Source organism: Astyanax mexicanus, chromosome 25, assembly GCF_023375975.1.
Source record: "Astyanax mexicanus isolate ESR-SI-001 chromosome 25, AstMex3_surface, whole genome shotgun sequence".
NCBI lineage: Eukaryota > Metazoa > Chordata > Actinopteri > Characiformes > Acestrorhamphidae > Astyanax > Astyanax mexicanus.
The window spans coordinates 7805539-7829730 of NC_064432.1; the positions used below are offsets into that span (position 1 = coordinate 7805539).

The window sequence follows — 24192 nt, forward strand, 5'->3', positions numbered from 1 at the left end:
ATGTGTGGTAAACTCTCAGCATGTGGTAAACATGGGGCGTGGCACGCAGCAGCTCATTTGCATAAAAGTGACAGAGCTTAACTCATTCTTTTTACAGTCTACATTGGTTTTATACACCTGTGACTGTGAAATTGATTGGAGTTCTATACGTTACGTACTTTAAAAAAAGCTTAATTTCAGAAATAATAGCTGCGTATTATAATGCATCATACCAAAATAAACCAAATCTGTGTTATCGTTCGTTATGACACTACATTGTACAATGTTCTTATGAACAGATATTAAAAGGCATTATAAGCCCTTTCTTTATAAACCCTTATAAACATATAAACCCTTGTAGTTTATAATGTGTTATGAATGTCACTGTAAGTACTTATGTACTTATGATAAGCTATTATACCAGCTTGTTCCAGTCATTATAAGGTATTATGCATGTGATATAATGCATTATGAATACAGGGTTCATAGAAAGTGTTACCGGAAGTTCCATTGCAGGTCTACCTAGGACCATTCCCTCAAGATATTTTTGGGTTGGACCCTTTTACCGCTACATGAATTCCCTACTTAATTTCCCTGAAGTAACATAATGTTTAATCAAGTACGATTTAAGTCTTTTCCACCAATCTCTTACCATCTAATTAGACTCTTTACCCAACACAAACTTTGTTTTCTGTTTTGGCCCTATTGATTTTCCCAATCCCAAAGGCAATCGGCAGGATAAATGGATTACATATCAAAAAATGAGAAAATCGCAAAGCAAACCTCGGTGTCCTGAATAAACATGACCAGCATGAGGAGCGTAATCACGGTGGCTTTGTTTAGATAAGGGTTTAGAGAGAAGGTTAAAAACGCAGACGCTCCGAGGACACCGGAGGCTGACGGAGGTAAACAGGATGGAATAGTTTGTGACAGGATAGACAGAGCGTTCCAAGAACAGCGAGCTTGAAGGACATGGGGTAAACTTGCATTCTAACAATTACAACCTTCAAAACAATGATTGAATAATTCTTTATTAGTGCATTGTAGCATTGCTTTGTAGCATTTTGCCAACATAACGAAGAATTAACGAAGAATTACGCAATAATACGCTCGAGGTTTGTGCTATAAGGTGTAATATTTGCACTGCTGAGTACTGTAGAGCAGCGCAGCAGTGCCAATAATACACCTTATAGCACAAACCTTGAGTGTATTTTTGCGAGAATATACCACATTTTTATTTTCGCTGTTTATTAGAAGATTTTGAGCTAGAGAGGACGAGAAAATATGATCGGTTCGGTTATATAAAGTCTGCGAGTTAAAATAGTTCCATCGCTGCTCTGTTTGTAGCGGCGCTGTTTGGTTTGTAAGCGCTGCATTGTTGCTAGGTTAGCGTGGTGGCCTCTATTTTCTCTATTTTAAAATTGTGTAAATCTAAGCGTACTGTAAATAAACGTAAGAGCTTTACTCACTGTAATTTAAAGTCCAGCGCTCGTTTTTGAAGATAGAGTTTACATTGAGCTTAAAATACCCAGTATTAACTGGAAAATATACACATTCAAGCTTTTGTTTTAATAATAACAGCTCTTAACCTGATATTAGTGGCTGATAATGTGTGTAATAATGTGTATTTTTGAATCACTGGGCTTATAAACTTTAGCTCTTTTGCCATTCAGAGTTGAGTATTATCGGCCTGTAGCCTGCTGGTAACCCAGGCTTGGACTGCTGGAGCAGCATTAGCATTAGCTGCTAACCGCGTTAAGTGTCTTTCACTGTTCAGAGGTTTGAGTTTAAGTATTATTGGCCTGTAGCCTGCAGTTAACCTTGGCTAGCACTGCTGGAGAAGCATTAGCATTAGCTTCTAGCCACGTTAAGTGCTAGCTCTTTCACTGTTCAGAGGTTTGAGTTTAAGTATTATTGGCCTGTAGCCTACTGCTAACCTTGGCTAGCACTGCTGGAGAAGCATTAGCATTAGCTTCTAGCCACGTTAAGTGCTAGCTCTTTCACTGTTCAGAGGTTTGAGTTTAAGTATTATTGGCCTGTAGCCTACTGCTAACCTTGGCTAGCACTGCTGGAGAAGCATTAGCATTAGCTTCTAGCCACGTTAAGTGCTAGCTCTTTCACTGTTCAGAGGTTTGAGTTTAAGTATTATTGGCCTGTAGCCTGCTGCTAACCTTGGCTAGCACTGCTGGAGAAGCATTAGCATTAGCTTCTAGCCACGTTAAGTGCTAGCTCTTTCACTGTTCAGAGGTTTGAGTTCGAGTATTATTGGCCTGTAGCCTGCTGCTAACCTCTGGCTAGCACTGCTGGAGCGGCATTAGCATTAGCTGCTATGTGGAACCAACCACTAGCTAATATTGCCCTGGCTTACCGGAACACTCAGGGTTTCTCAGTGTTGCTCTGTTGGGCGGCATTAGCCGCTAACCACTTCTAGCTGCTAATGCTGCTGCACCCAGCCTTAGTGTAAATCTGGAAATCTAAGCTTACTGTAAATAAACGGAAGCACTTTACTCACCTAAATCAACTGTTTTCAGGAGAGAAATCTGTGTAGATGAAAATCTAGCGCTCGTTTAACTTTAAAAGAAAATGTTTTATAGTTTTGTTTACTTAGCTTAGCTTTACACTGCCCCTCACTAGTGATTATGGAAGGTCATTTAAAGAGCGGTTACACAGGATCAGTAAAAGCTGTTTTACAGTGTTTTTTTTTTGTGTGTGTGTGTGTGTGTGTGTGTGTAGGTGTTCCAGGAAAGCGTAACGAGCTTTATTACGAGTGCTGTAAGGAGCCCTACCCTGACGTGACGTTCACCGTGACCATGCGGAGACGGACGCTGTACTACGGCCTCAACCTGCTCATCCCCTGTGTGCTGATCTCAGGCTTAGCCCTGCTGGTGTTCCTACTGCCCGCAGACTCCGGAGAGAAGATATCACTAGGTAACACACTCACACATACACATATATATATATATATATATATATATATATATATTCGCAAACACCAACACACCACCTGAACTCAACCTTCTCAGACTTCTCAAGTCTCCCGGAAGTTGGGGGAGTCTACCGCAAACCAATACCGTCTCCTTGATGCCCAAAGTCAGAGAAAATCTCCCGGAATCTGAAACACAACTTTTTCCCCGATAGGGTAAGGGAAAGGATCTCCCCTCATGTGCATTTTCATGAAGTGTATGCAAAACAAAGAGTGTTGTGATTGGCCTGTTCTCTGCAAAGAGTCTGAAGAGTCTGTGAGTCAACCAAACAGTTATTAGTGTGAGCAGCTAGTGTTTTATTTTTCCCCTCCTGGAAAGAACAGATGCATTCAGGAGCATCATGGCTCCCAGCAAAACTCATTTCACCTCTCACTACTCTAAAGTATATCCATGTCTGGTAAAAGTAAAAAAACAATCAACAACGTATGTGAGCTAATGCCACAAAACCCAGTGTCTAATCAGACTACACCTGTAATCATTGACATAGCTGCCATATCTGAGTTGTTTTAGCAATTCAGGTTGAGTTTTTTTATGAATAAATGTATATTTACCATGGCTACCAGTTTTAAATTAGGTAAATACCCATAATGCATCATGTTTTCCATAAGTAAGCATATGCATGCTTGCCAAACACCAAGAGAACACCTCTAATTGTCTTATTAGACAGAGGGAAAGGTCAGGCTAATCAATACAAAAAGCTATTCTGACTGATCACCTTCATCTTCTGCAGGATCATTTCTGTCCTGATGAATATCAGCTCTCTTCCAGGCTGATCATCCACAATGTCTTGAGGGTCACGGATTAATTTGATGACCATAGAAGTGATGTCAGTGATATAGTGTGACTTTTACATTACCGTATTTTCAGCACTATAAGGAGCACCGGATTATTATTAAGACTTTATGCATTATGCGACACTAGTAAGGAACATGGGTGCTGCCATGTTTTCCTTCTAAAACAAAACAGATTTCTCTCCTGAAAACTCTTTGTTTGAGTGAGTAAATTGCTTCCGGTTATTTACAGTAAGCTTCGATTTCCAGATTTCTGCTGGTTGCACTAGCATTAGCATTAGCAGTAGCAGCTAACTGCTAGCGCCACTCTGAGGAACCCAGGGTGTTTCAGAAAGTCAAGGTGATATCAGCTAGCAGTTTGTCCCATGTATCTTGTTTTAACACAGTAAACACACAGGCTACAGTAGTCCGATATACTCGCTTCTGAACAGTGAAAGAGCTAGCGCTTAGCGCTTAGCTCCCGTGCTGGAGAACTAAACTGAAACTCCTGTATAACGTTGTCAGCCGGAGTCAGCCGATCAGTTATTAGTGTGGGCGGGCAGTGTTTTTTTTTTCCTTTCTGGAAAGAACAGATGCATTCAGGAGCATCATGGCTCCCAGCAAAACTCATTTCTCCTCTCACTTCTCTAAAGTATATCCATGTCTGGTAAAAGTTAAAAAAAAAACAATGAACAATGAAAAAGTCTTGCCTGTACAGTAATAGTGATCCTGCACAATTGTGTGTTGCAGATTTGGCATTTTAAAACCACCAAATATTGATTTCTGAACTCTTAAGATTTTATGAATATGAACTTGTTTTCTTTGCATTATTTGAGATCTGAAAGCTCTGCAAGCTGACGTTTTTTGTGTAATATTGACTCTACAAACAATACAAACTTTTAATGGTGTTTTTTTTTTCAATATATTGTGTTTTTCGCATTTTTCGCATTTAAAAAACTTTATTTTCCCAAAAATCAACAGTGTGCCTTATGTATAAATTCTACCAGTCAGGTATTAAGGAGCAGTAAATCCACTCTGCTGAAGTACAGCATTATAAGAGTTTTTATAAGGAGTTTTCAGTGAAGTTTCTCCAGCACTAAGGCTAGGTTCAGCCGCATTAGCATTAGTCGCTAGCCACAGCGCTAACTCTTAATTATGTCTGTAGTCTGCGTGTTTACCATGTTAAAACAAGCTACGTGGGACGAACAGCTAGCTAACATCACCCTGGCTTACCAGAAAACTCAGGGTTTCTCAGTCTTGCACTGCTACTAGTGGCTAATGCTAATGCTAATGCTGCTGCACCCAGCCTTAGTGGTGGAGAAACTTCACTGAAAACTTCTAAAATATTGGAAATCTAGGCTTACTGTAAATAAACGGAAGCACTTTACTTACCCAAGTAAACAGTTTTCAGGAGAGAAATCTGTGTAGATTAACACCCGGCACTAGTTTAACTTTAAAATAAAATGTTTTTTTAAGAATTACAGTTTTGTTTTAGAAGGAAAACATGGCGGAACCCCTGTTCCTTACTAGTGTCGCTAGTAGTAAAATGCGCCTTATAATCCAGTGCACCTAATGTATAAAAATAGACCAAAAAATAGATGTTTATTGATAGTGGCGCCCTATAGTCTGAAAATGCGCTATATTTGTCTGTCATGTTATGAAGTTACAAGTTTTAAGGACTCTGGTGTGGTGTTGGGCTACTAAAAATATAATGCAACCACCAAAACACATGACTTTAGACCTTCTCTCATAGTAAACGAGTGTCTTATACTGCAGATATCAGTCTGTATACAATATTACAGCATGTAAGAAGGGCAGATCTGATTTTCTCTTCTTTTTTTCTCCCTCTGTCCCTCAGGAATCACAGTCCTGCTCTCGCTGACTGTCTTCATGCTGCTGGTGGCTGAGATCATGCCGGCCACGTCTGATTCAGTTCCTCTTATAGGTACGTTCTACCGTATTTTCTAATGTCTGATAAATATATATATATATATATATATGTGAAGAGTGTTCAGTTAGCAGGGTAAGAGCACAGTTTTACTGCTCAAAATATTGCAATGCACACAACATTATGGGGGACATACCAGAGTTCAAAAGAGGACACATTGTCAGCGCACGTCTTTCTGGCGCATCTGTGACCAAGACAGCAAGTCTTTGTGATGCATCAAGAGCCACGGTATCCAGGGTAATGTCAGCATACCACCAAGAAGGACCAACCACATCCAACAGGATTAACTGTGGACGCTGTAAGAGGAAGCTGTCTGAAAGGGATGTTCGGGTGCTAACCCGGATTGTATCCAAAAAACATAAAACCACGGCAGCCCAAAACATATTTGCCTGTTTGCATATCCTTTTATTTTGAATTATTTTATTTTTCTTAATTAAATATTACGTTTTTTGCTTGTTTTTATAATTTAAAACTAATTTTCAATACCTTTAATTTTATGTTAGGTCAGCTATTTCCAAGTGGAAATAAAGGTTGATTGATTAATTTATAGATGGATTGATATAGGACCGTAAAAAGGCATGAACGGAACATCATTGTATCTCAAATGTGAATCCTACCTTTGCTCTGTTCTTCAATGACCCCCACCCCCTAATCCCCTGCCTAAACATGGAAAAACTTACTCAGACATGGATACACTTTAGAGTAGTGAGAGGAGAAATGAGTTTTGATGGGAGCCATGATGCTCCTGAACGCATCCCATCCAGGAGGATGGGTTCTCTTTGAAGAGAACAGGCCAATCAGAACCCTCTTTGTTATTTGCATGGTCTTGAGCATTGAAGAACTGAAGGGTGAAAGGAGGATAATGTATATGTATAGTAGTTCGCAGAGAAACAGATACTTTAGAACTACAATATGTAAATATAGAACTACAAAATGCTTCTATATTCCGATACAATGAATAATGATATAGATAGTTATACTTAATTTTGTGCTTATTACATTAAAAGTATGTAAGGGTTTTAACAGCTATGTGTGTGTGTGTGTGTGTGTTTTGGTGTGTGTGTGTGTAGCTCAGTACTTTGCGAGTACAATGATGATCGTGGGCTTGTCGGTGGTGGTCACGGTCCTTGTTCTGCAGTTTCATCATCATGATCCACAAGGAGGGAAGATGCCGAAATGGGTAGGTATTTATTTATTCATTAATTTTGTTAAAGGGCCGCAGAACCCCCTGATTTTAGTTGACTAAAAGAGAGGGGCAGTTTGGGAGGGGCACTGGGTGATGTATGGGTTTAGAAGTGAGGCTGACGGGAGAGCTGATTGGGCTGTTGAGCAGTGTGCTTCTGATAGCAGTGAGTCATCCTCATCTATAGCACAGTTTAACCTGAGACATGCCTCCACTTGAAAGTAAATCAATCTGGGAATAAAGATATAATATATATATATATATGATATCCTTCGTAAATACAGCCACCGCAAAAACTATCAAAAAAACATTATACACCGTGTTCCAAATTATTATGCAATTTTTTTTTTCCCTGATTTTCCTAAATGGTTGAAGCAAATGACAGTGAGTATAATAAAAGTCATCGCCCCAATTGCACTACTCCAAACTATTATTGTACAGCAAAAGTTTCAAAACATTTTAAAGGTTGTAAAGAACTAAAAATGGTCATTTGTTGAATTTGCAGCATTAGGAGGATTTTACATTCACTGAAATCAAAAGCTATTTCAGTCTAAAACAACATGTTAACATCATAGAAAGCCTTCTGTGATATCACCGTCCCAATTCTTGCATCCATTGAACTCGTGAGTTTTTGGATTGAAATGTTTTTGAGTTTCTGCTTGAATTTCTTTGCATGATGTCAGAATAGTCTCCCACCCTCATATATCTTTAGCTTGATGATTCCAAAGGTTCCAAACGTTCTCTATAGGGTTGAGGTCAGGGGAAAATGGTGGCCACACCATGAATTTCTCTTATTTTATACCCATAACAGTAGGGGTGTTGCGAGATTAAACGTGACGATATTTCTCGTCAAGGAAAAAAAAAGTTTAGTGTAGACTTTTTAAGCGGGATCTGGCAACACAGCAGGAGTGCAACTACGCACTGTTTGAGGTGTATGCAAACGTAGTATCAGCGCCCCCGGGGGGGGAGGGGGTGGAGGAGATACGTTCTGTCATTACTAGCCCACCCTGCTCCGCAAAACCAGCAAGCTGATTGGCTGTTTTTCCTGAGAGAAAATTTATTCGGGGCTTTTATTTGGCGCCCCCTTTAGTGCAGCGCCCCTATGTGTCGCATAGGCTGCATACCCCCTTTTTAAGTAGTTTGTCTGGCTGCATTTTGGCTCCAGTGGAAACAATAAACGGTAACAGAGTGACCAACAAGACACAAACCATATATAAATACTGTAAGTAAATCCTACACCTGACTGTTTGATAGACAGGTGTACTAATCCCTCAGCTCTGTATACTGTATTTAAAAAATGTTCTGTCTCTGTTTACACTTCAAGCATAGTCTTAATATGACTGGTTATGGTTCTGCATAGTTAAATTACAAGAGATTTAGGAGAAAAAAAAAACACAAACCATAGTTAACTTAATATGACTGGTTGTGGTTTGCACTTATTGTTTGCACTATATAAGACCTAGAAAAGTTTTATTTTTTAATCTTATTTCTTCTAAAAATCAATGTGTGAGAGAAACCAGTCTGTTAAGTTTGCGTTAAAATATTACTTTTAAATCTCGTCTCGTCTCGTTATCGTGAACCCAATATTGTGTCTTGTCTCGTCTCGTGATATAAGTGTCTAGTCACACCATTGCAGCATGCATGAAGATGATTTTGCTCCAGAAGAACGGAACAAAGTGGTCAGTCAGAAACTCGATATTCTTTGCTGAGGTCATTTTCACACCTTCAGGGACCTTAAAGGGGCTTCCAGCATTTTCCCTGTGATTGCGACCCAAAACATAACTCCCGAAACAAGTTTTTGTGAAATATCTAATGTTTTCATACCTTGTCCGAGGCATCGCACTATACACAGCAGAGATATTTTCTTTTCTTTTTCTTTCCCATATTGCTTGAAACCTGTGGCCTGCTTAACAATGTGGAACATCCTTCTTAAGTAGTTTTCCTTTAATTGGGCTCACCTGGCAACTAATTATCACAGGTGTCTATAAGATTGATTTCAGTGATCCGAATCGCCCTGAGACACAAGACCATCCGTGAGCTCAATTGAGAAACAAACAAAATCCTTAAAGGAACATTTAAAGGAAGAGCAAGAGTTCCTCTTTTGCACAGGATAAGTTCGTCAGAGTTACCAGCCTTTTTAAGAGTATTTTTTGGTTTGTTTTAACACTTTTAAATTGACTACATGATTCCTTATCTGTTCCTTCAAAGTCTCTCATATGCGCTTGATATCGATTTATCAATAACGCGAGAGCCTCGGCGGACTGTGAATCGGGCTTTTGGAGAGCGAGGCTCCTGATCCGGCAGCAGTGCAGGTGTGGGAGGTTCTAGTTCTGGACTGAGGCAGTGAGGAGGGGACAGATGGTGAAGCTCGACACTGTTAATCAAGTCTCTTCAATAAAATTTTAATGTCTTCTTCTCGCCTCTTATTAGAGGGTGGGGGGAGAGGGGGGGGTCTTTGGAGGTCCGGCTGGCCGGCGCTTCTTATTTAGCTCAGGCCCGCTGGGAGCTGCCTGCGCTGAGACAGGTCTGAATCTTTAAACAGAGCAGGACCACACACACACACACAAACACACAGCTCCATCTGCCTAACACGACTGGTACCCGGCGGGGCTCGGCCTGCCAGATTCTGCCTGTGTGTGTGTGTGTGTGTGTGTGTGTTTTTGTAATTCTTTATTTTTTCCAAGAATTGACATTCTCAATGTGCATTTTTTGCTCTCACAATATCACAGTTATAACATGTTTATGCCTTCTTTGTAAAAAAAAATAAAAATATCTGTTTTGAAAAATGTGTAAAAAGTGTCAAAGGATGAAGTGCTACAGGAGACGTAAATACATCTACATCGTAGCTATTGCTATCTTAGCACCTTGCTCTTTATTTCTCTCATAAAAACTGTTCATTTACAGTAAGCTTTCATTTCCAGATTTCTATAAGGCTGGGTGCAGCAGCATTAGCATTTGTGGCTAACTGCTAGCGCTAGTAAATGCCACCCGACAGCGTAATACTGAGGAACCCTGAGTGTTCTGGTAATCCAGGGTGATATTAGCTAACGCTCCGTACAACGTAGCTTGTTTTAGCTACAGTCCGATAATACTCACTTCTGAATGGCAAAAGAGCTAGCTCTTAGCGCGCTTAGTGGCTAATGCTAATGCTACTCCAGCAGTGCTAGCCGGCTACAGCAGACTATTTTCATGACTTTCAAGTAAATACATCTACATCCTAGCTATTGCTATCTTAGCACCTTGCTCAGGGCGTCAGCCCAGGCATCTTTTGGCTGTTCTATCAGGGCTGGGAATGCAGTGCTTTCCTATGAGTGCGCATACATTTCACTTGTCAGAGAAGGTAGTCTTTAACCTCTTACGGTTGGGGGCATTACTAGTCGTCATAGGGGGAAATGAGTCTTAACGAGTGGATTGGGTAATTGACCTTCCAAGTCCAGTTGAGTAGTTTTTATATGTTTTATCATGGTCTCATGGTACATTTTTGAATAAATCTGAAAGTCAACCTCAACGGCAACCTGACACTCGCTTCTACTTTCCTCCCACAGGTGCGGGTGATCTTGTTGAACTGGTGCGCCTGGTTCCTGCGCATGAAGAAGCCGGGCGAGGACCGCAAATCTGGCTACAAGTACGCCCACCCGCCGCTTCACCACGCCAGCGCCAGCAGCATACAGATGGGTGCCGTCCCCGGTCAGGCGTCTTCCTCTTCAGCCAGCTCGGCCACCAACGGCCACATGAACCTCTACTTCGGCTACCACACGATGGACAGCGCCTGCTGCCCGGCCAGCAGCGACTCGGGGGTGTCGTGCGGCGGGGGCCGGCCGGCGGGGGGCTCCCCGGGTCACGAGCAGCAGCGGGGGGAGGTGGTGGCGGTGGCAGGCGAGAGGGAGATCCAGCGCATCCTGGCGGAGGTGCTCTACATCTCGCACCGCTTCCGAGCGCAAGACGAGGCCGAGGCCGTGTGCAGCGAGTGGAAGTTCGCCGCCGCCGTGGTGGACCGCCTCTGCCTCGTCACCTTCTCGCTCTTCTCCATCATCTGCACCTTCACCATCCTCATGTCGGCGCCCAACTTCATCGAGGCCGTCTCTAAAGACTACACATAATCCCACCGTTCACACTTTGATATATACAGTTCATATATATTTTTTGTTTTGTAGATAAAATAGATGTGCCGAGGAAGAAAACCTAACCACCACCATTTGACTCAGTGTGAAGAGAAATGATTCATCGCGACTTCAGTGTGCGAGTCGGTACGAGGAGCGTGAATCAGTGAGTCAGTATGATTTAGTGTGAGTCACTGTGAGAAGTGTGAATCAGTGAAATTTAGTCAGAATCTGCCAAATTCAGTGATTCGTTTTGAGTTCACTGGGAGTGGGAATGTGAATCAGTGAGATTCAGTGAGTCAAAGTGATTCACTCTGAATCAAAGTGATTCACTATAAGACTGCTTTTCACTGTGAGTTAGCACGGAGATTATGAATCAGAGAGATCCATTGAGACAAAGTAACTCACTGTGAGTCAAAGTGATTCACTGTGAGTCAAAGTGATTCACTGTGAGACAAAGTGATTCACTGTGAGTCAAAGTGATTCACTATCGGACTGCATTTCACTAAGTTAGCATGGAGATTCACTGTGAGTCAAAGTGATTCACTGTGAGTCAAAGTGATTCACTATCAGACTGCTTTTCCCTAAGTTAGCATGGAGATTCACTGTGAGTCAAAGTGATTCACTGTAAGTTAAATGATTCACCTTGAGTCAAAATGATTCACTGTGGGTCTAAATGATTTACTGTTGGTCAAAATGATTCACTGTGAGTCAAAGTGATTCACTGTGAGCCAAAGTGATTCACTGTGAGTCAAAGTGATTCACTGTGAGTCAAAGTGATTCACTATCAGACTGCTTTTCACTAAGTTCGCATGGAGATTCACTATGAGTCAAAGTGATTCACTGTGAGTCAAAGTGATTCATTGTGAGTCAAAGTGATTCACTGTGAGTCAAAGTGATTCACTGTGAATCAAAATGATTCACTGTGAGTCAAAGTATTTTGCTTTGAAAGAGTTTTTCCACTGTGATTCAGTAGGGAGAGTGTGAATCAGAGACGTTCAGTGAGTCAGTGATATACTGTGCGATTCAATTTAATTACTGTATTTTCACTAAAGCTGGAGCAGTAGTATTAGCGATTAACTGCTAGCAGTTAGCAGCTAATGCCGCCCGACAGAGCTCCACAGAGGAACCCTGAATCTTCCAGTAAGCCAGGGCGATATTAGCTAGCGGTTCGTCCCACGTATCTTGTTTTAACACGGTAAACACACAGACTACAGTCCGATAAACTTGCCTCTGAACCGCAAAAGAGCTAGCGCTTACCATGGATAGCAGGTAATGCTAATGCTGCTCCAGCAGTGCTAGCTGGAGTTAGCAGCAGTCTACAGGCAGATAACACACAACTCTGAAAGGCCAAAAAGCTCAAGTCTCACTGATTCACAAACTTCCTGATTCATTGAGTCATTGTAAGTGTGAGTCCAGGTCACTGAGTTTTACTGATTCACTGATTCAAGAGTTGCTGAGACACGATTCATTCAGTCTGTTGAGTCAGTGTGTACTGCCAAAGCTGTTGAACTTTTTCCTGGTCGTTTCTTTTTTTTTTTTTTTTGAGAAACGTGAACAAAGGTTGACGATAAAACAAAAGATAAGAAAGAGAAAAACCTACACTGACCAAACTGAGTGTATTTTTCAAGCCTCGTTACTTCTGAGCGAACAAGAGCCTCTCTTTGGAGAACTCATGATGCAGTAGTTTGGTGATCTGAGTGTGAGATTAAGGGTGTTTTCACACTTCCTGAAAAAAAGAGGTCTCTTCCAGGACTGATTCTGGGGGGAGGAGCTTATTTTCACTGGTTTATTTTCAAACACAAGAAATCCAACATCCCATGTGTCACTTTTTTGCGTGTAGTTTCACAAAAGCTGCAGCAGTTTTGAATTGAATTTGACTTTTGATAAACTTGAAATATTGAATCTTAATAATTAAATAATTTTAACAAAAAGTGTTTTAAATTTTTGAAAAAACACAATCGATGAATTACACCGTTTAATACTTTCAAATTTAGCATAAATCAAGTAAGTCTTATTTAAATTCCAATCAACTGACATAAGCATTTGATTTTTGTAAGCTTTGATTTCCAGATTTCTATAAGGCTGGGTGCAGCAGCATTAGCATTTGTGGCTAACTGCTAGCGCTAGTAAATGCCACCCGACAGTGTTATACTGAGGAACCCTGAGTGTTCTGAGGTAATCCAGGGTGATATTAGCTAACGCTTCGTACAACATAGCTTGTTTTAGCTACAGTCCGATAATATTCACTTCTGAACGGCAAAAGAGCTAGCTCTTAGCGCGCTTAGTGGCTAATGCTAATGCTACTCCGGCAGTGCTAGCCGGGCTTAGCAGCAGGCTACAGTCCAATATACTCACCTCTGAACAGCAAAAGAGGTAGCGCTTAGCACGTTTAGTGGCAAATGCTAATGCTGCTCCAAAGCGCTAGCGCTTAGAGCGGTTAGTGGCTAATGCTAATACTGTTGCAGCTTTAGTGCTGGAGAACTAAACTAAAAATACTGTATAACGCTGTACTACTCCTTACAACCTCCGGATTATAAGGCGCATTGATGATTTTTGGGAAAATTAAAGAATTGTAAGTGCAAAAAAAATACGTTTATTAAAAAAAGGTGAATTTAACTAAGTTCAGATATGAAAATGCAGATTCAAATACTTCTCTCTCAGTAAAGTAAAGCACTTCTGTGTATTTAGAGTAAGCTCACATTCCCAGATTTCCACTAAGGCTCGGTGCAGCAGCATTAGCATTAGCGGCTAACTGCTAGCACTAGTAAATGCTGCCCGACAGCAAAATGCTAGGCTAGTGTGAAAACACCTTTTGCACACTCTCTTCACCTCTCTCTCTTTTTCTCTCTCTTTTTATGTACTGTTCTCTAAAACACTGAGCTCCTCCCACACTTCTTACGAAGTTTACGCACCACTGCTTTTATTTGTCTCCGTTGTTTTTTGCGTTTGTTTCTCACTCGGTTTGTCACTGTGTAAAACAGAAATTCTGTCTGATATCTGAAGACTCCTGATCGAGCTGAGAAAGACTTCTTTTGAAATTTGCAAGAGCGCTTGCGTGATTGCGGTATTATCGGACTGATATCGGCTACAAACGAGAGCAATCCGGGGACGTTCACTTTCACTGTGATCCCTGAAACCACACTGTTCCTTCATACTGTATTTCTACGTCAACAAAGCAACGGTTTCCATATTAACACATCTGAGTGTTCTCAGGAACTCCGGTGTCTGGGTTTGGTAGCTAGCTGGGAAAACGTAAACGAGGAACTTTTATCGTAAACGAGGGTCCCCACGCCGAACGACCCGCCCTCTTTCTCTCTCTCTGTGTGATGTAAGACTTACTTCTCTGTTTGTGACTCTGATTTATGTTTAATGTTTAATTCTCACGTATCACGTTCTTTTAGTTTACGTCACGTCGCGTCGATATGCTCACCTTCAACCATGTGGACACGTGGACGTACACCGCCGACCACTAAAAAACGGTCCCCAAAACTCCGAAAGACAAGAAAAGAGTGTGTGAAGTGGAAGTGGAAGACGTACCCATGTACACCGCCGACCGCTCCAGACCGGTCCCCAAAACTCAGAAAGACAAGAAAAGAGTGTGTGAAGAGGAAGTGGAAGTGGAAGAGGAAGACAAAGTCTTTGGATCTATCTAGATCTAGGATCTCTCTGATATTTTTACGTAAATGTATGTACTTATGTATGTATATTATTATTAATAATAATAATAACAGCACTGTGGTTAAAGTACAGTCAGTATTTCACCCATAGCTTGTGTTGTGCCCCGATCTGAACTGTCCTCGTATTGTTTTTATCGGTTTTTTTTGGGGCTTTTTTTTTTTTTTTTTTGGTTTTCTTTCTCCGTCCCCACTTTGCTGTGCTGTCTTCTTTGCAATATGTACAGAAACGATGATGTAAACACTGCGAATTAAAAAGGTCATTTTATTAGAAAATATAGATTTTAAACAAAACCTCAATAAAAAATATATATCTTGAGTGATCCAGATGTGCTGCGTTAGTTTATAATAAGTTTATAACAACATATAAATGAATGTACAATACATCTGATGCATAAAAAGTATGACTTTTTTAAAGGAGAACTCTGGTGTGAAATTGACTTTTGTTGTAGTAAAACATGATAATCAGTACTAACCTTTATTGAATAGTTTTCTGAGATCCAGTCATTTTTGCAGTTTCTCCAAACATGCTTTAGAATGAATGATATGGGGCATATTTTTTTCCCCTGCAGATAAATTGCTTTTTACACTTTACCTTAACCATAAAATGTCAGTGACTGGAGACCAGTGGTTTTTAATCAGCTTCTTGTGACGTTTTAAAGTTTCAAATGCCTTGTTTTCAATGTCAGAGCTCTCCAGATTCTACCAATGAAGTGTGGAGCTACAATGATCCTGGATAATGGTGGAAAAAGCTAAATATGCCCCATATCATCCATTCTAAAGCATGTTTAGAAAAACGGAATAAAATTGCTGGATCTCGGAACGCTGTGAAAGAACATTCAACAAAGGTAAGTACTTTTTATCATGTTTTACTACAACAAAAGTCAAAGAGTTCTCCTTTAACTTGTGGTTTCTGAGTCTGGTAACTCTGATGAACCTATCCTGTGCAACAGAAGTGTCGATTCTGATGAGTGCCAGTTTCACCATTATTTTTTTTATGTACAGCGTTTTATACACGAAGTTTCAGTGAAGTTTCTCCAGCACCGAGACTGGAGCAGTATTAGCATTAGCCGCTAACTGTGCTAAGTGCTAGCTCTTTCGTATTCTCTTGCATTCTGAAACACAGTCTGTTCCCTTATCCTACCTATTTGTTCTTGAAGTCAGATAGTCTATGGGCAGGTTGTACTTGCATGCATGGTTCTGCAGCACCCCCGCAGGACGGGAGGACACATGCGTCATCATTTTTCTCTGCGGGAAGAAACGCTGCCAAGAATATACACTTACTTGTTAGCATGTTGGTTTTATAACACCAATCTGTGAGGAAGCCTTGAGGAAAGAAGAAGTCAGAGATCCAGCAAGACTTGAGTTTTCCTTGCGTTATCCAGCTCTACAAACAAACCCATAAACAAACAAACCCATAAACTATATAAAATGATGAGTTTCTTTGATTTTACCAAATTAAAAACCTCTGGAATATAATCAAGAGGAAGATGGATGATCACAAGCTGATCATCAAGCCAAGCTGAACTGCTTGAATTTTTGCGCCCGGAGCGTAAAGAGCATAAAGTTATCCAAAAGCAGTGTGTAGGACTGGTGGAGGAGAAGCCAGAGATCCAGAAAGACTTGAGCTTTCCTTGCGTTTTCCAAAACATTTAAACCAGGGGTGCCCAAACTTTTTTTGTTGGGGGCCAGAAGGAGAAATATATTTGAAGTCACGGGCCACAGACTCTATAATAAAACAAATAATGAAATATACCACTTTAAATAATACATTTTCCTGATTACTTTCCTTTACACACCATTTTACTTGACTTACTATCTTTATCTTTGACAGTGTTGTGTAAACTAAGATTTTTCAAATTGATGTTTAATTTCATGATGTCTTTTAATATTAAAGTCCTTAATTACGGCAGCTTTTAGACTCTTTGGCCCTGTTTTTCTGCGCTAGAAATGCGCACTCTCTCCGCTTTTAGACTCTTTACCCCGTTTTTTCTGCATTAGAAATGCGCATTCTCTCCGCTTTTAGACTCTTTGCCCTGTTTTTCTGCGCTAGAAATGCGCACCCTCTGCGCTTTTAGACTCTTTGCCCCGTTTTCTGCGCTAGAAATGCGCACTCTCTCCGCTTTTAGACTCTTTACCCCGTTTTTCTGTGCTAGAAATGCACACTCTCCGCTTTTAGACTCTTTGCCCCGTTTTTCTGCGCTAGAAATGCGCACCCTCTGCGCTTTTAGACTCTTTGCCCCGTTTTCTGTGCTAGAAATGCGCACCCTCTCCGCTTTTAGACTCTTTGCCCCGTTTTTCTGCGCTAGAAATGCGCACCCTCTCCGCTTTTAGACTCTTTTGCCCCGTTTTTCTGCGCTAGAAATGCGCACTCTCTCCGCTTTTAGACTTTTTCCCCCGTTTTTCTGCGCTAGAAATGCGCACTCTCTCCGCTTTTAGACTCTTTGGCCCGTTTCTGACACCTAGCGTTCAAACTTTGAATCTCACATTATAAAAACCTGCTTAACAGCGGGCCAACTTTCATTCTATTTCTAAAATACCTCGCGGGCCGCTCCAAAAAAAGAAAAAGGGCCGGAAATTGCCCATGGGCCGTAGTTTGGACACCCCTGCTTTAAACTATACATTAGCCAAGAGGGTCTACGTATGGAGAAGCAATTGATTCCACTGCTCTGCCCTCAATATAAACTCTACTGTTGCATCTTGTAGAGTATATATGCATTATGCTATACTGCATCTGCTCACAGTATGTTCAGAAGTAGTTCCACAATAAGAGCTGCTTTTTTTGCAGCCAGAGGTTCCTCGAACAGGCAACAATCACTTCTGGTTCAATTCCCATCTAGGGCATGAACGAAATCTGACTTGCTAACTAGAGCAGGGGGCTGCAGGTTATAACACATGCAGAGCGTCGGCCCCTTTTTGTCCTTGAGCAGGAATTTCCAATACCAACTCTTTCCAGACCCAAGAGTGTGTCCGAAAGTGTGAAAGTGTTTCTCTCGGCTCACGACCTTCCCTCGGAATTACCCGTCACTGTTTATGATCCAAGATTAATCGCTGCAATCAGGTACGAAGCAGCGAATTATATCGGCTCGCCACAGATTAAAACGCTACGAGACTTGAGCACGTTAACTAGGTGGAAAAACACACCCCATCCATAACAATGCATCATTCTGATAGCAGAAACCCAAATGCGTTGGTCTTAAGATGCTGCAATCAATTACAAGTACAGCTCTGGCAAAAAATAAGAAATTGCTTAAAAATTTCTTAGATTTTACCAAATTGATCACAAGCCATCAAACCAAGCTGAACTGCTTGAATTTTTGCACTAGGAGTGTAAAGCATAAAGTTATCCAAAAGCAGGGTGTAAGACTGGTGGAGGAGGACATGATGCCAAGATGCATGAAACAAACTGTGATTAAAAAGCAGGGTTATTCCACCAAATATTGATTTCTAAAATCTTAAACTTTTTTCTGCAAATAAATGCTCTAAATGACAATATTTTTATATTGTATAGGCGTACTTGGGTACTGCAGCAGGACAATGACCAAAGCACACTAGCAGGTCCACCTCTGAACCTCTGAATGGCTCAAAAAAAAAAAAAAAACGTCTTTCAACCACTTAGCAACACCATAGCAACCACCACGGATACCATAGCAATACCTTAGAAAACACCTAAGCAACACCATAGCAACCACCACAGATACCATAGCAACACCTTGCAACATCATATCACGTTTCTAGATAATTACACAGTTATATCATTTAAAATGATTCCACAGTTAGTTCTGACCCTGCAATGTGATTGGCTGAGAGGCGTTCTATGAGTACCGTTACCAGCCGGTAATGCACTGTTACTGAAGCTCTCCATGTATTACTCCACCACATACAGATAACCTAGCAATGATGCAGCACTAACAAGCCAAATACAAACCAAACAGCGCAGCTACAAACAGAGCAGCAATAATCTATTTTAACTCGCTGAGTTTTTATTACAACTTTTTAATAACTTCAATAATTCAATCATTTTAATAACTTTTGTAGTATCGTAATAATACACAGGTTCGTGCTATAACGTGTAATATTTCTTTAATAGTCTTGTAAACATAGCAAAAACTAGAGTTATTTGTTTTTTAGGATCTGCAGGACATGGAGGCCATTGCACACACACACACACATACACACACCTAGATACACACACACACACAGCAAATGTTCTGCCAACGTTCTGCTCTCAGTCAGCAGCCCAGCAATTTCACCATTATAATATGCCTCATAACACATGGAGCAATAGAACTGTGTGTGTGTGTGTGTGTGTGTGTTTTGTGTGTGTGTGTTTGTGTGCTGAATTCTGTTGGTGTGTGTTGCAGTGTGTGTTCCTGTGCATTATGTAAGAGAATACTCCAGACCAGCCACATGGAATAGCACATCCAGTCAGCTTTGAGATCAGAGCGCACAGTGTGTGTGTGCGCGTGTGTGTGTGTGTGTGTGTGTGTGTGCGCCTGCCTACCAAGGCATACAAGAGCGCCGTGGGGAGAGGAAGTGTGTGAGAAAGCTTTGAGGATACGTGACTGTGTAGGAAGTATTGAAAAAATATTGTGTTTGGAAATATATGTGTGTGTGTGTGTGTGTGTGTTTGTGAGACCACCAATATGTCCTCACAAATGACCATTTTTAAAATACTGCTTTGTGAGGACCAAAAGTACCAAAACGTGTACACACACAGAAACACGTTGGTTTTGTCATCCCTGTGAGGACCGTCCATTCACATAACAACAACTTTAGGTAATTAGCAAAGTTATGAGGACCATCAAAATGTCCTCACTAATGACCATTTTTAAAATACTGCTTTGTGAGGACCCATTGAACCAAAATGTGCACACTTACACAAACACATTGGTTTTGTCATCCTAACCTTAGTAATTAGTAAAGTTGTATGGACCATCAAAATGTCCTCACAAATATTTTTAGAATACTGCTTTGTGAGGACCAAAGGTAACAAAACATATATAAACAAAAGCTCACACACATTGGTTTTATCAACCTTGTGAGGACTGTCTACTCGCATAATGATACATTTAGATAGTTAGCAAAGATGTAAGGACCATCAAAATGTCCCCACAAATGACCATTTTTAGAATACTGCTTTGTGAGGACCAAAAGTACCAAAACTTGTACACACACACAAACACATTGGTTTTGTCATCCCTGTGAGGACCGTCCATTCACATAACAACAACTTTAGGTAATTAGCAAAGTTATGAGGACCATCAAAATGTCCTCACTAATGACCATTTTTAAAATACTGCTTTGTGAGGACCAAAAGTACCAAAACATGTACACACACACATCCTAACCGTAGTAATTATTAAATCTGTATGGACCGTCAAAATGTCCTCATTTTTACAATACTGCTTTGTGAGGACCGAAGGTAACAAAACATATATAAAAAAAAGCTCACACATTGGTTTTATCAACCTTGTGGGGACCGTCCTTTCACATAAGAATAAATGTACATAATTTGGTAATCAGAAAAGATATCAAAACATACACAAACTCACACAAGAAAAAGGGAAAAGATTTCCTGAGAAAAGTCAGAAAACAGAGAATGCAGCATTCATCCCCTAAAATCACTATGTAGGTCAGCGATTCTCCCGCCGAATCCTGAGGGATCCTCTTCTGCACAGCTTCCCTCATTCACACCTGACTCCACTCATCAGCCCATTATCAATCCCTTCATGAGCATCGCAGACGTCCTCCAGAACTCTCCGGCACAGAGCTCTAAATGTAGGTCGCACCTCCGATTGATAACAGACTCGATTCAAAATATATAATTGATCCAGAAATATAGTTCATAATGTATTATTTACTATAGTGAGGTGCAGGAATAGTGTTCTCTGTAGAGTCTGAGCTTCATTGTGATTCCCTTGGATACCCAAATGTGTAGAATAGAATTAATATATAGAATCAGAAATACATCTCTGGAAAAAAAAAATAAGATATCACTTAAAAATGATGAGTTCCTTTGATTTTACCAAATTGAAAACCTCTAGAATATAATATAATCAAGAGGAAGATGAAGGATTACAAGCTGAACTGCTTGATGTTTTGTACCAGGAGTGTAAAGAGCATAAAGTTATCCAAAAGCAGTGTGTAAGACTGGTGGAGGAGAAGAACATGATACCAAGACGCATGATTAAAACTATGATTAAAAACCAACCAGGGTTATTCCACCAAATATTGATTTCTAAACTCTTAAAAAAGATGTTTTGAATATGAACTTATGTATTCTTCCTGCATTATTTGAGGTCTTTTTTGTTCGTTCAGCCATTTCTCATTTTCTTCAAATAAATGCTCTAAATGAGCAAATATTTTTATTTGGTATTTGGCAGAAATGTTGTCCGTAGTTTATAGAATAAAACAAGAAGTGAAATGAAGTTTATAGGATTTACAGAAAGAGTGCAATAATTCTTTAAACAAAATTAGGCAGGTGCATAAATTTAAGTACCCTTGTCGTTGTATTAATTATTGAAACACAAAATGTACAAAAATAAGATTAAAAACAAGGAGAGAACTACGTAGAGGAAGGTGCTGTGGACAGATGAGGCCAAAGTCTTCCGTTTCTGAATCAGTTTCTCTGCTCAATTTTGCTATTTATAGGTTTATGTTTGAGTAAAATGAACATTGTGCATTTATTCTATAAACTACGGACAACATATAATGCAAATAATGCAAAGAAAACAAGTTCGTATTCATATTTATAAAGTTTTAAGAGTTCAGAAATCAATCAATATTTGGTGGAATAAACCTGGTTGTTTTTTTTTTCCATGCATCTTGGCATCATGTTCTCCTCCACCAGTCTTACACACTGCTTTTGGATAACTTTATGCCTTTAACTTTATTGCTTGAGATCATCCATCTTCCTCTTGATTATATTCCAGAGGTTTTTAATTTGATAAAATCAAAGAAACTCATAGTTTTTAAGTATATATAATGTTAGTAGACCATGTGCTGCTCTATTAGGTTAGTGTGTGTATCTCTCTCTAAACGTATATATTTCAGAGCGTTTTCCTCAGAGAAATGAAATGAGAGTGCAGTATTGAGTGTGTGTGTGTGTGTATAACTGGATTACATGTTTACAGTACACTTAATATAGAAAAGAGAAAGGTAACAGTAATCCGCAGTGAAAGACAGTAATGAGATTCTACGGGAAATCTCATTAGGAGGAACAGGAAGTGGAGGTAAGCTACACACTGCCCCCTCAACTGCAGAGGAAATGAAAGAGAAAATTAAAAAGATCAGCCGAGCGTGGCTCAGTTATGCTTAGCGCAACCTTTACTCAGGCTTTCCCCTCACTTCAGCACTGACAAAACTTCCCCGAGTGAATTAATATAGAACTTTTCAATTAAATTCAATTGTGAAAGTATTGTACTTGTAAATCTCATGAAGCATTTTGGGGACTCTTAACTTAAACTAAAGTTTCTGAGGGTGGTAACTCTGATTAACTAATTCTGTGCAACAGAGGGAACTCTTGGTCTTGGTTTTGGTGCTTTACTGGGGCGGTCCTGATGAGTGCCAGTTCCATCATTACGTTTCTGATGATCTTTGCGACTGCAGTTCTTCCAGATGTCTTTTTTTTTTCTTTACTTGAGTTGAGTAGTTCTTGCTTCTCATAATCTGGATTCGAACATTCCTAAAACTGATGCTCTCAAACACATTATTAAGAGGTGAAAATTCAAATGATTAACTCTTGACGAGTTCAGCACAGCTGTTAACTGAAAGCTCAACCTTCCAGGTGACTCTACTTCATAAAACTGACTCAGAAAATCCAAGCAAGAGGTGGCTGATTATTATTTACTATAAACTTATATCTCTGGACAAAAAATAAGAGAGCACTTAAAAATGATGGGTTTCTTTGATTTGACCAAATTAAAAAGCTCTGGAATGTTTTAATCAAGAGGAAGATGGATGATCACAAGCCATCAAACCAAGATGAACTGCTTGATTTTTTTTTTTTTTGCATCAGGAGTGTAAAGCATATAAAGTTATCCAAAAGCAGTGTGTAAGAGTGGTGGAGGAGGAGAACATGATTCCAAGATGCATGAAATCTGTGATTAAAAACTGATCTTCATTTTTTCCAGAGCTGTAATAAACAGTTTATATACTGTTAATATACAATGCAGAGCAGTTTAATAAAATGGTACTGGTACTTAATTACTGATTTACATACCGTATGTTAATCTACACAGATTGTTTTCCTAAAAACTGTTTATTTGGGTGAGTAAAGCACTTCTGTTTATTACTTCCTATGCAGTTAGCTTAGAAATTATAGAAGCAGTAATTTGTCCAAGGTTGAGCGCTAGCCGCGCTTTGCAAGTGCTTAGCCAGCTGTCGCTAGCAGCGCTAGCCTGACAGCGCTACACTGAGGAACCCTGAGTGTTCCGGTAAGCCAAGGTGATATTAGCTAGCGGTTCTTCCCACATAGCTCATTTTAACACAGTAAACACGCAGACTACAGTTCGATAATACTCATCTCTGAACGGCAAAAGCGCTAGTGCTGCGGTTAGCGACTAATGCTAATGCTGCTCCAGCATCGGTGCTGGAGAAACTTTACTGAAACTCCTGTATAGCGCTGTACTTCAGCGGAGTGGCTTTACTGCTCCTTAATACCTGACTGATAGAATAGAATAAAAAATATGGTACATTTCCACTGGCTTTCCACCCAAACCGCCACCTTGCAACACCCCAGCGACCACTAAGCCACACCATAGGAACCACTGATCAAGTATAGCCTCTCTTTTGACCACATGGGAACAGCCTAGCAACCACTGTATATGGATGCGGTGCACACAGTAGAGTCAGTGTCCAATGACAAACCAAGGATCTCAATTTTTGTCGATTTTGTTGATTTTTTTATTATTACATAATTTAAACACACAAACTGTTCTGCACACTGTGTCAAAATTTCTTGATCAAGGAACCAATAGAAATCCTCCAAAATGACAAGAAATAAACACTTTTTGCATTGACTTCCATTGAAAGTTCAGAAGGTTTTTTCCTTCTCCTGTAAACTTTATTTTTTTTACTACTGTTTTGGGAGATATTTAAATTTAATTAGTTTTTTTATTGGACGATGATATGCTCTTAAAAAGATGACCTTGCTGGTCTGGATAACAGCATGTGTGTGTGTGTGTGTGTGTGTGTGTGTGCCCAATGTAAAGTACTTGTACCCTTCCCCCAGAGTTTCCGTGAAGAAGAACCTTTTGAGGATGGTGCGCCAACCATTGGGGTTGATCCCGCGCATCCGTAACTCTTCCTCCATAAGTAATTTTTCCCTACACACACACACACACACACACACACACACGTTTCAGTTAATTGCATCAGTGACTGACACCTTTCCAGGAATTAATGAGACATCAATGTCGCTGAAGGAAAGTTCAAACCTTTCATCAGGTCTTCACATCATAACTCATGACTGCATTTCCAGCCTAAAGCTGCCAGACTCGGAAATCACTACTCAATATTCTCAGGCACAGTAAAGCCCCAAACCCTTG

General features: G+C 40.2%; 2 protein-coding genes across 2 annotated transcripts in view; one reads left to right on the plus strand and one right to left on the minus strand.

The window, feature by feature from the left end:
- The window catches only part of chrna8 (cholinergic receptor, nicotinic, alpha 8), a 103808-nt gene extending 91298 nt beyond the window's left edge, over positions 1 to 12510 (plus strand). The window contains exons 7-10 of the mRNA XM_022681759.2: positions 2713 to 2907; positions 5592 to 5678; positions 6752 to 6861; positions 10410 to 12510. Of these exons, the coding sequence (XP_022537480.2) occupies positions 2713 to 2907; positions 5592 to 5678; positions 6752 to 6861; positions 10410 to 10964 (947 nt within the window). The 3' untranslated portion in view covers positions 10965 to 12510. The remainder of the gene's footprint in view (positions 1 to 2712; positions 2908 to 5591; positions 5679 to 6751; positions 6862 to 10409) is intronic.
- A 3256-nt stretch (positions 12511 to 15766) lies between these two features.
- dnah6 (dynein, axonemal, heavy chain 6) overlaps positions 15767 to 24192 on the minus strand; it is a 103612-nt gene continuing 95186 nt past the window's right edge. Inside the window, 4 exon segments of the mRNA XM_049472675.1 lie at positions 15767 to 15855; positions 15959 to 16026; positions 23860 to 23921; positions 23923 to 23970. Coding sequence (XP_049328632.1) covers positions 15782 to 15855; positions 15959 to 16026; positions 23860 to 23921; positions 23923 to 23970 — 252 coding nt within the window. The 3' untranslated portion in view covers positions 15767 to 15781.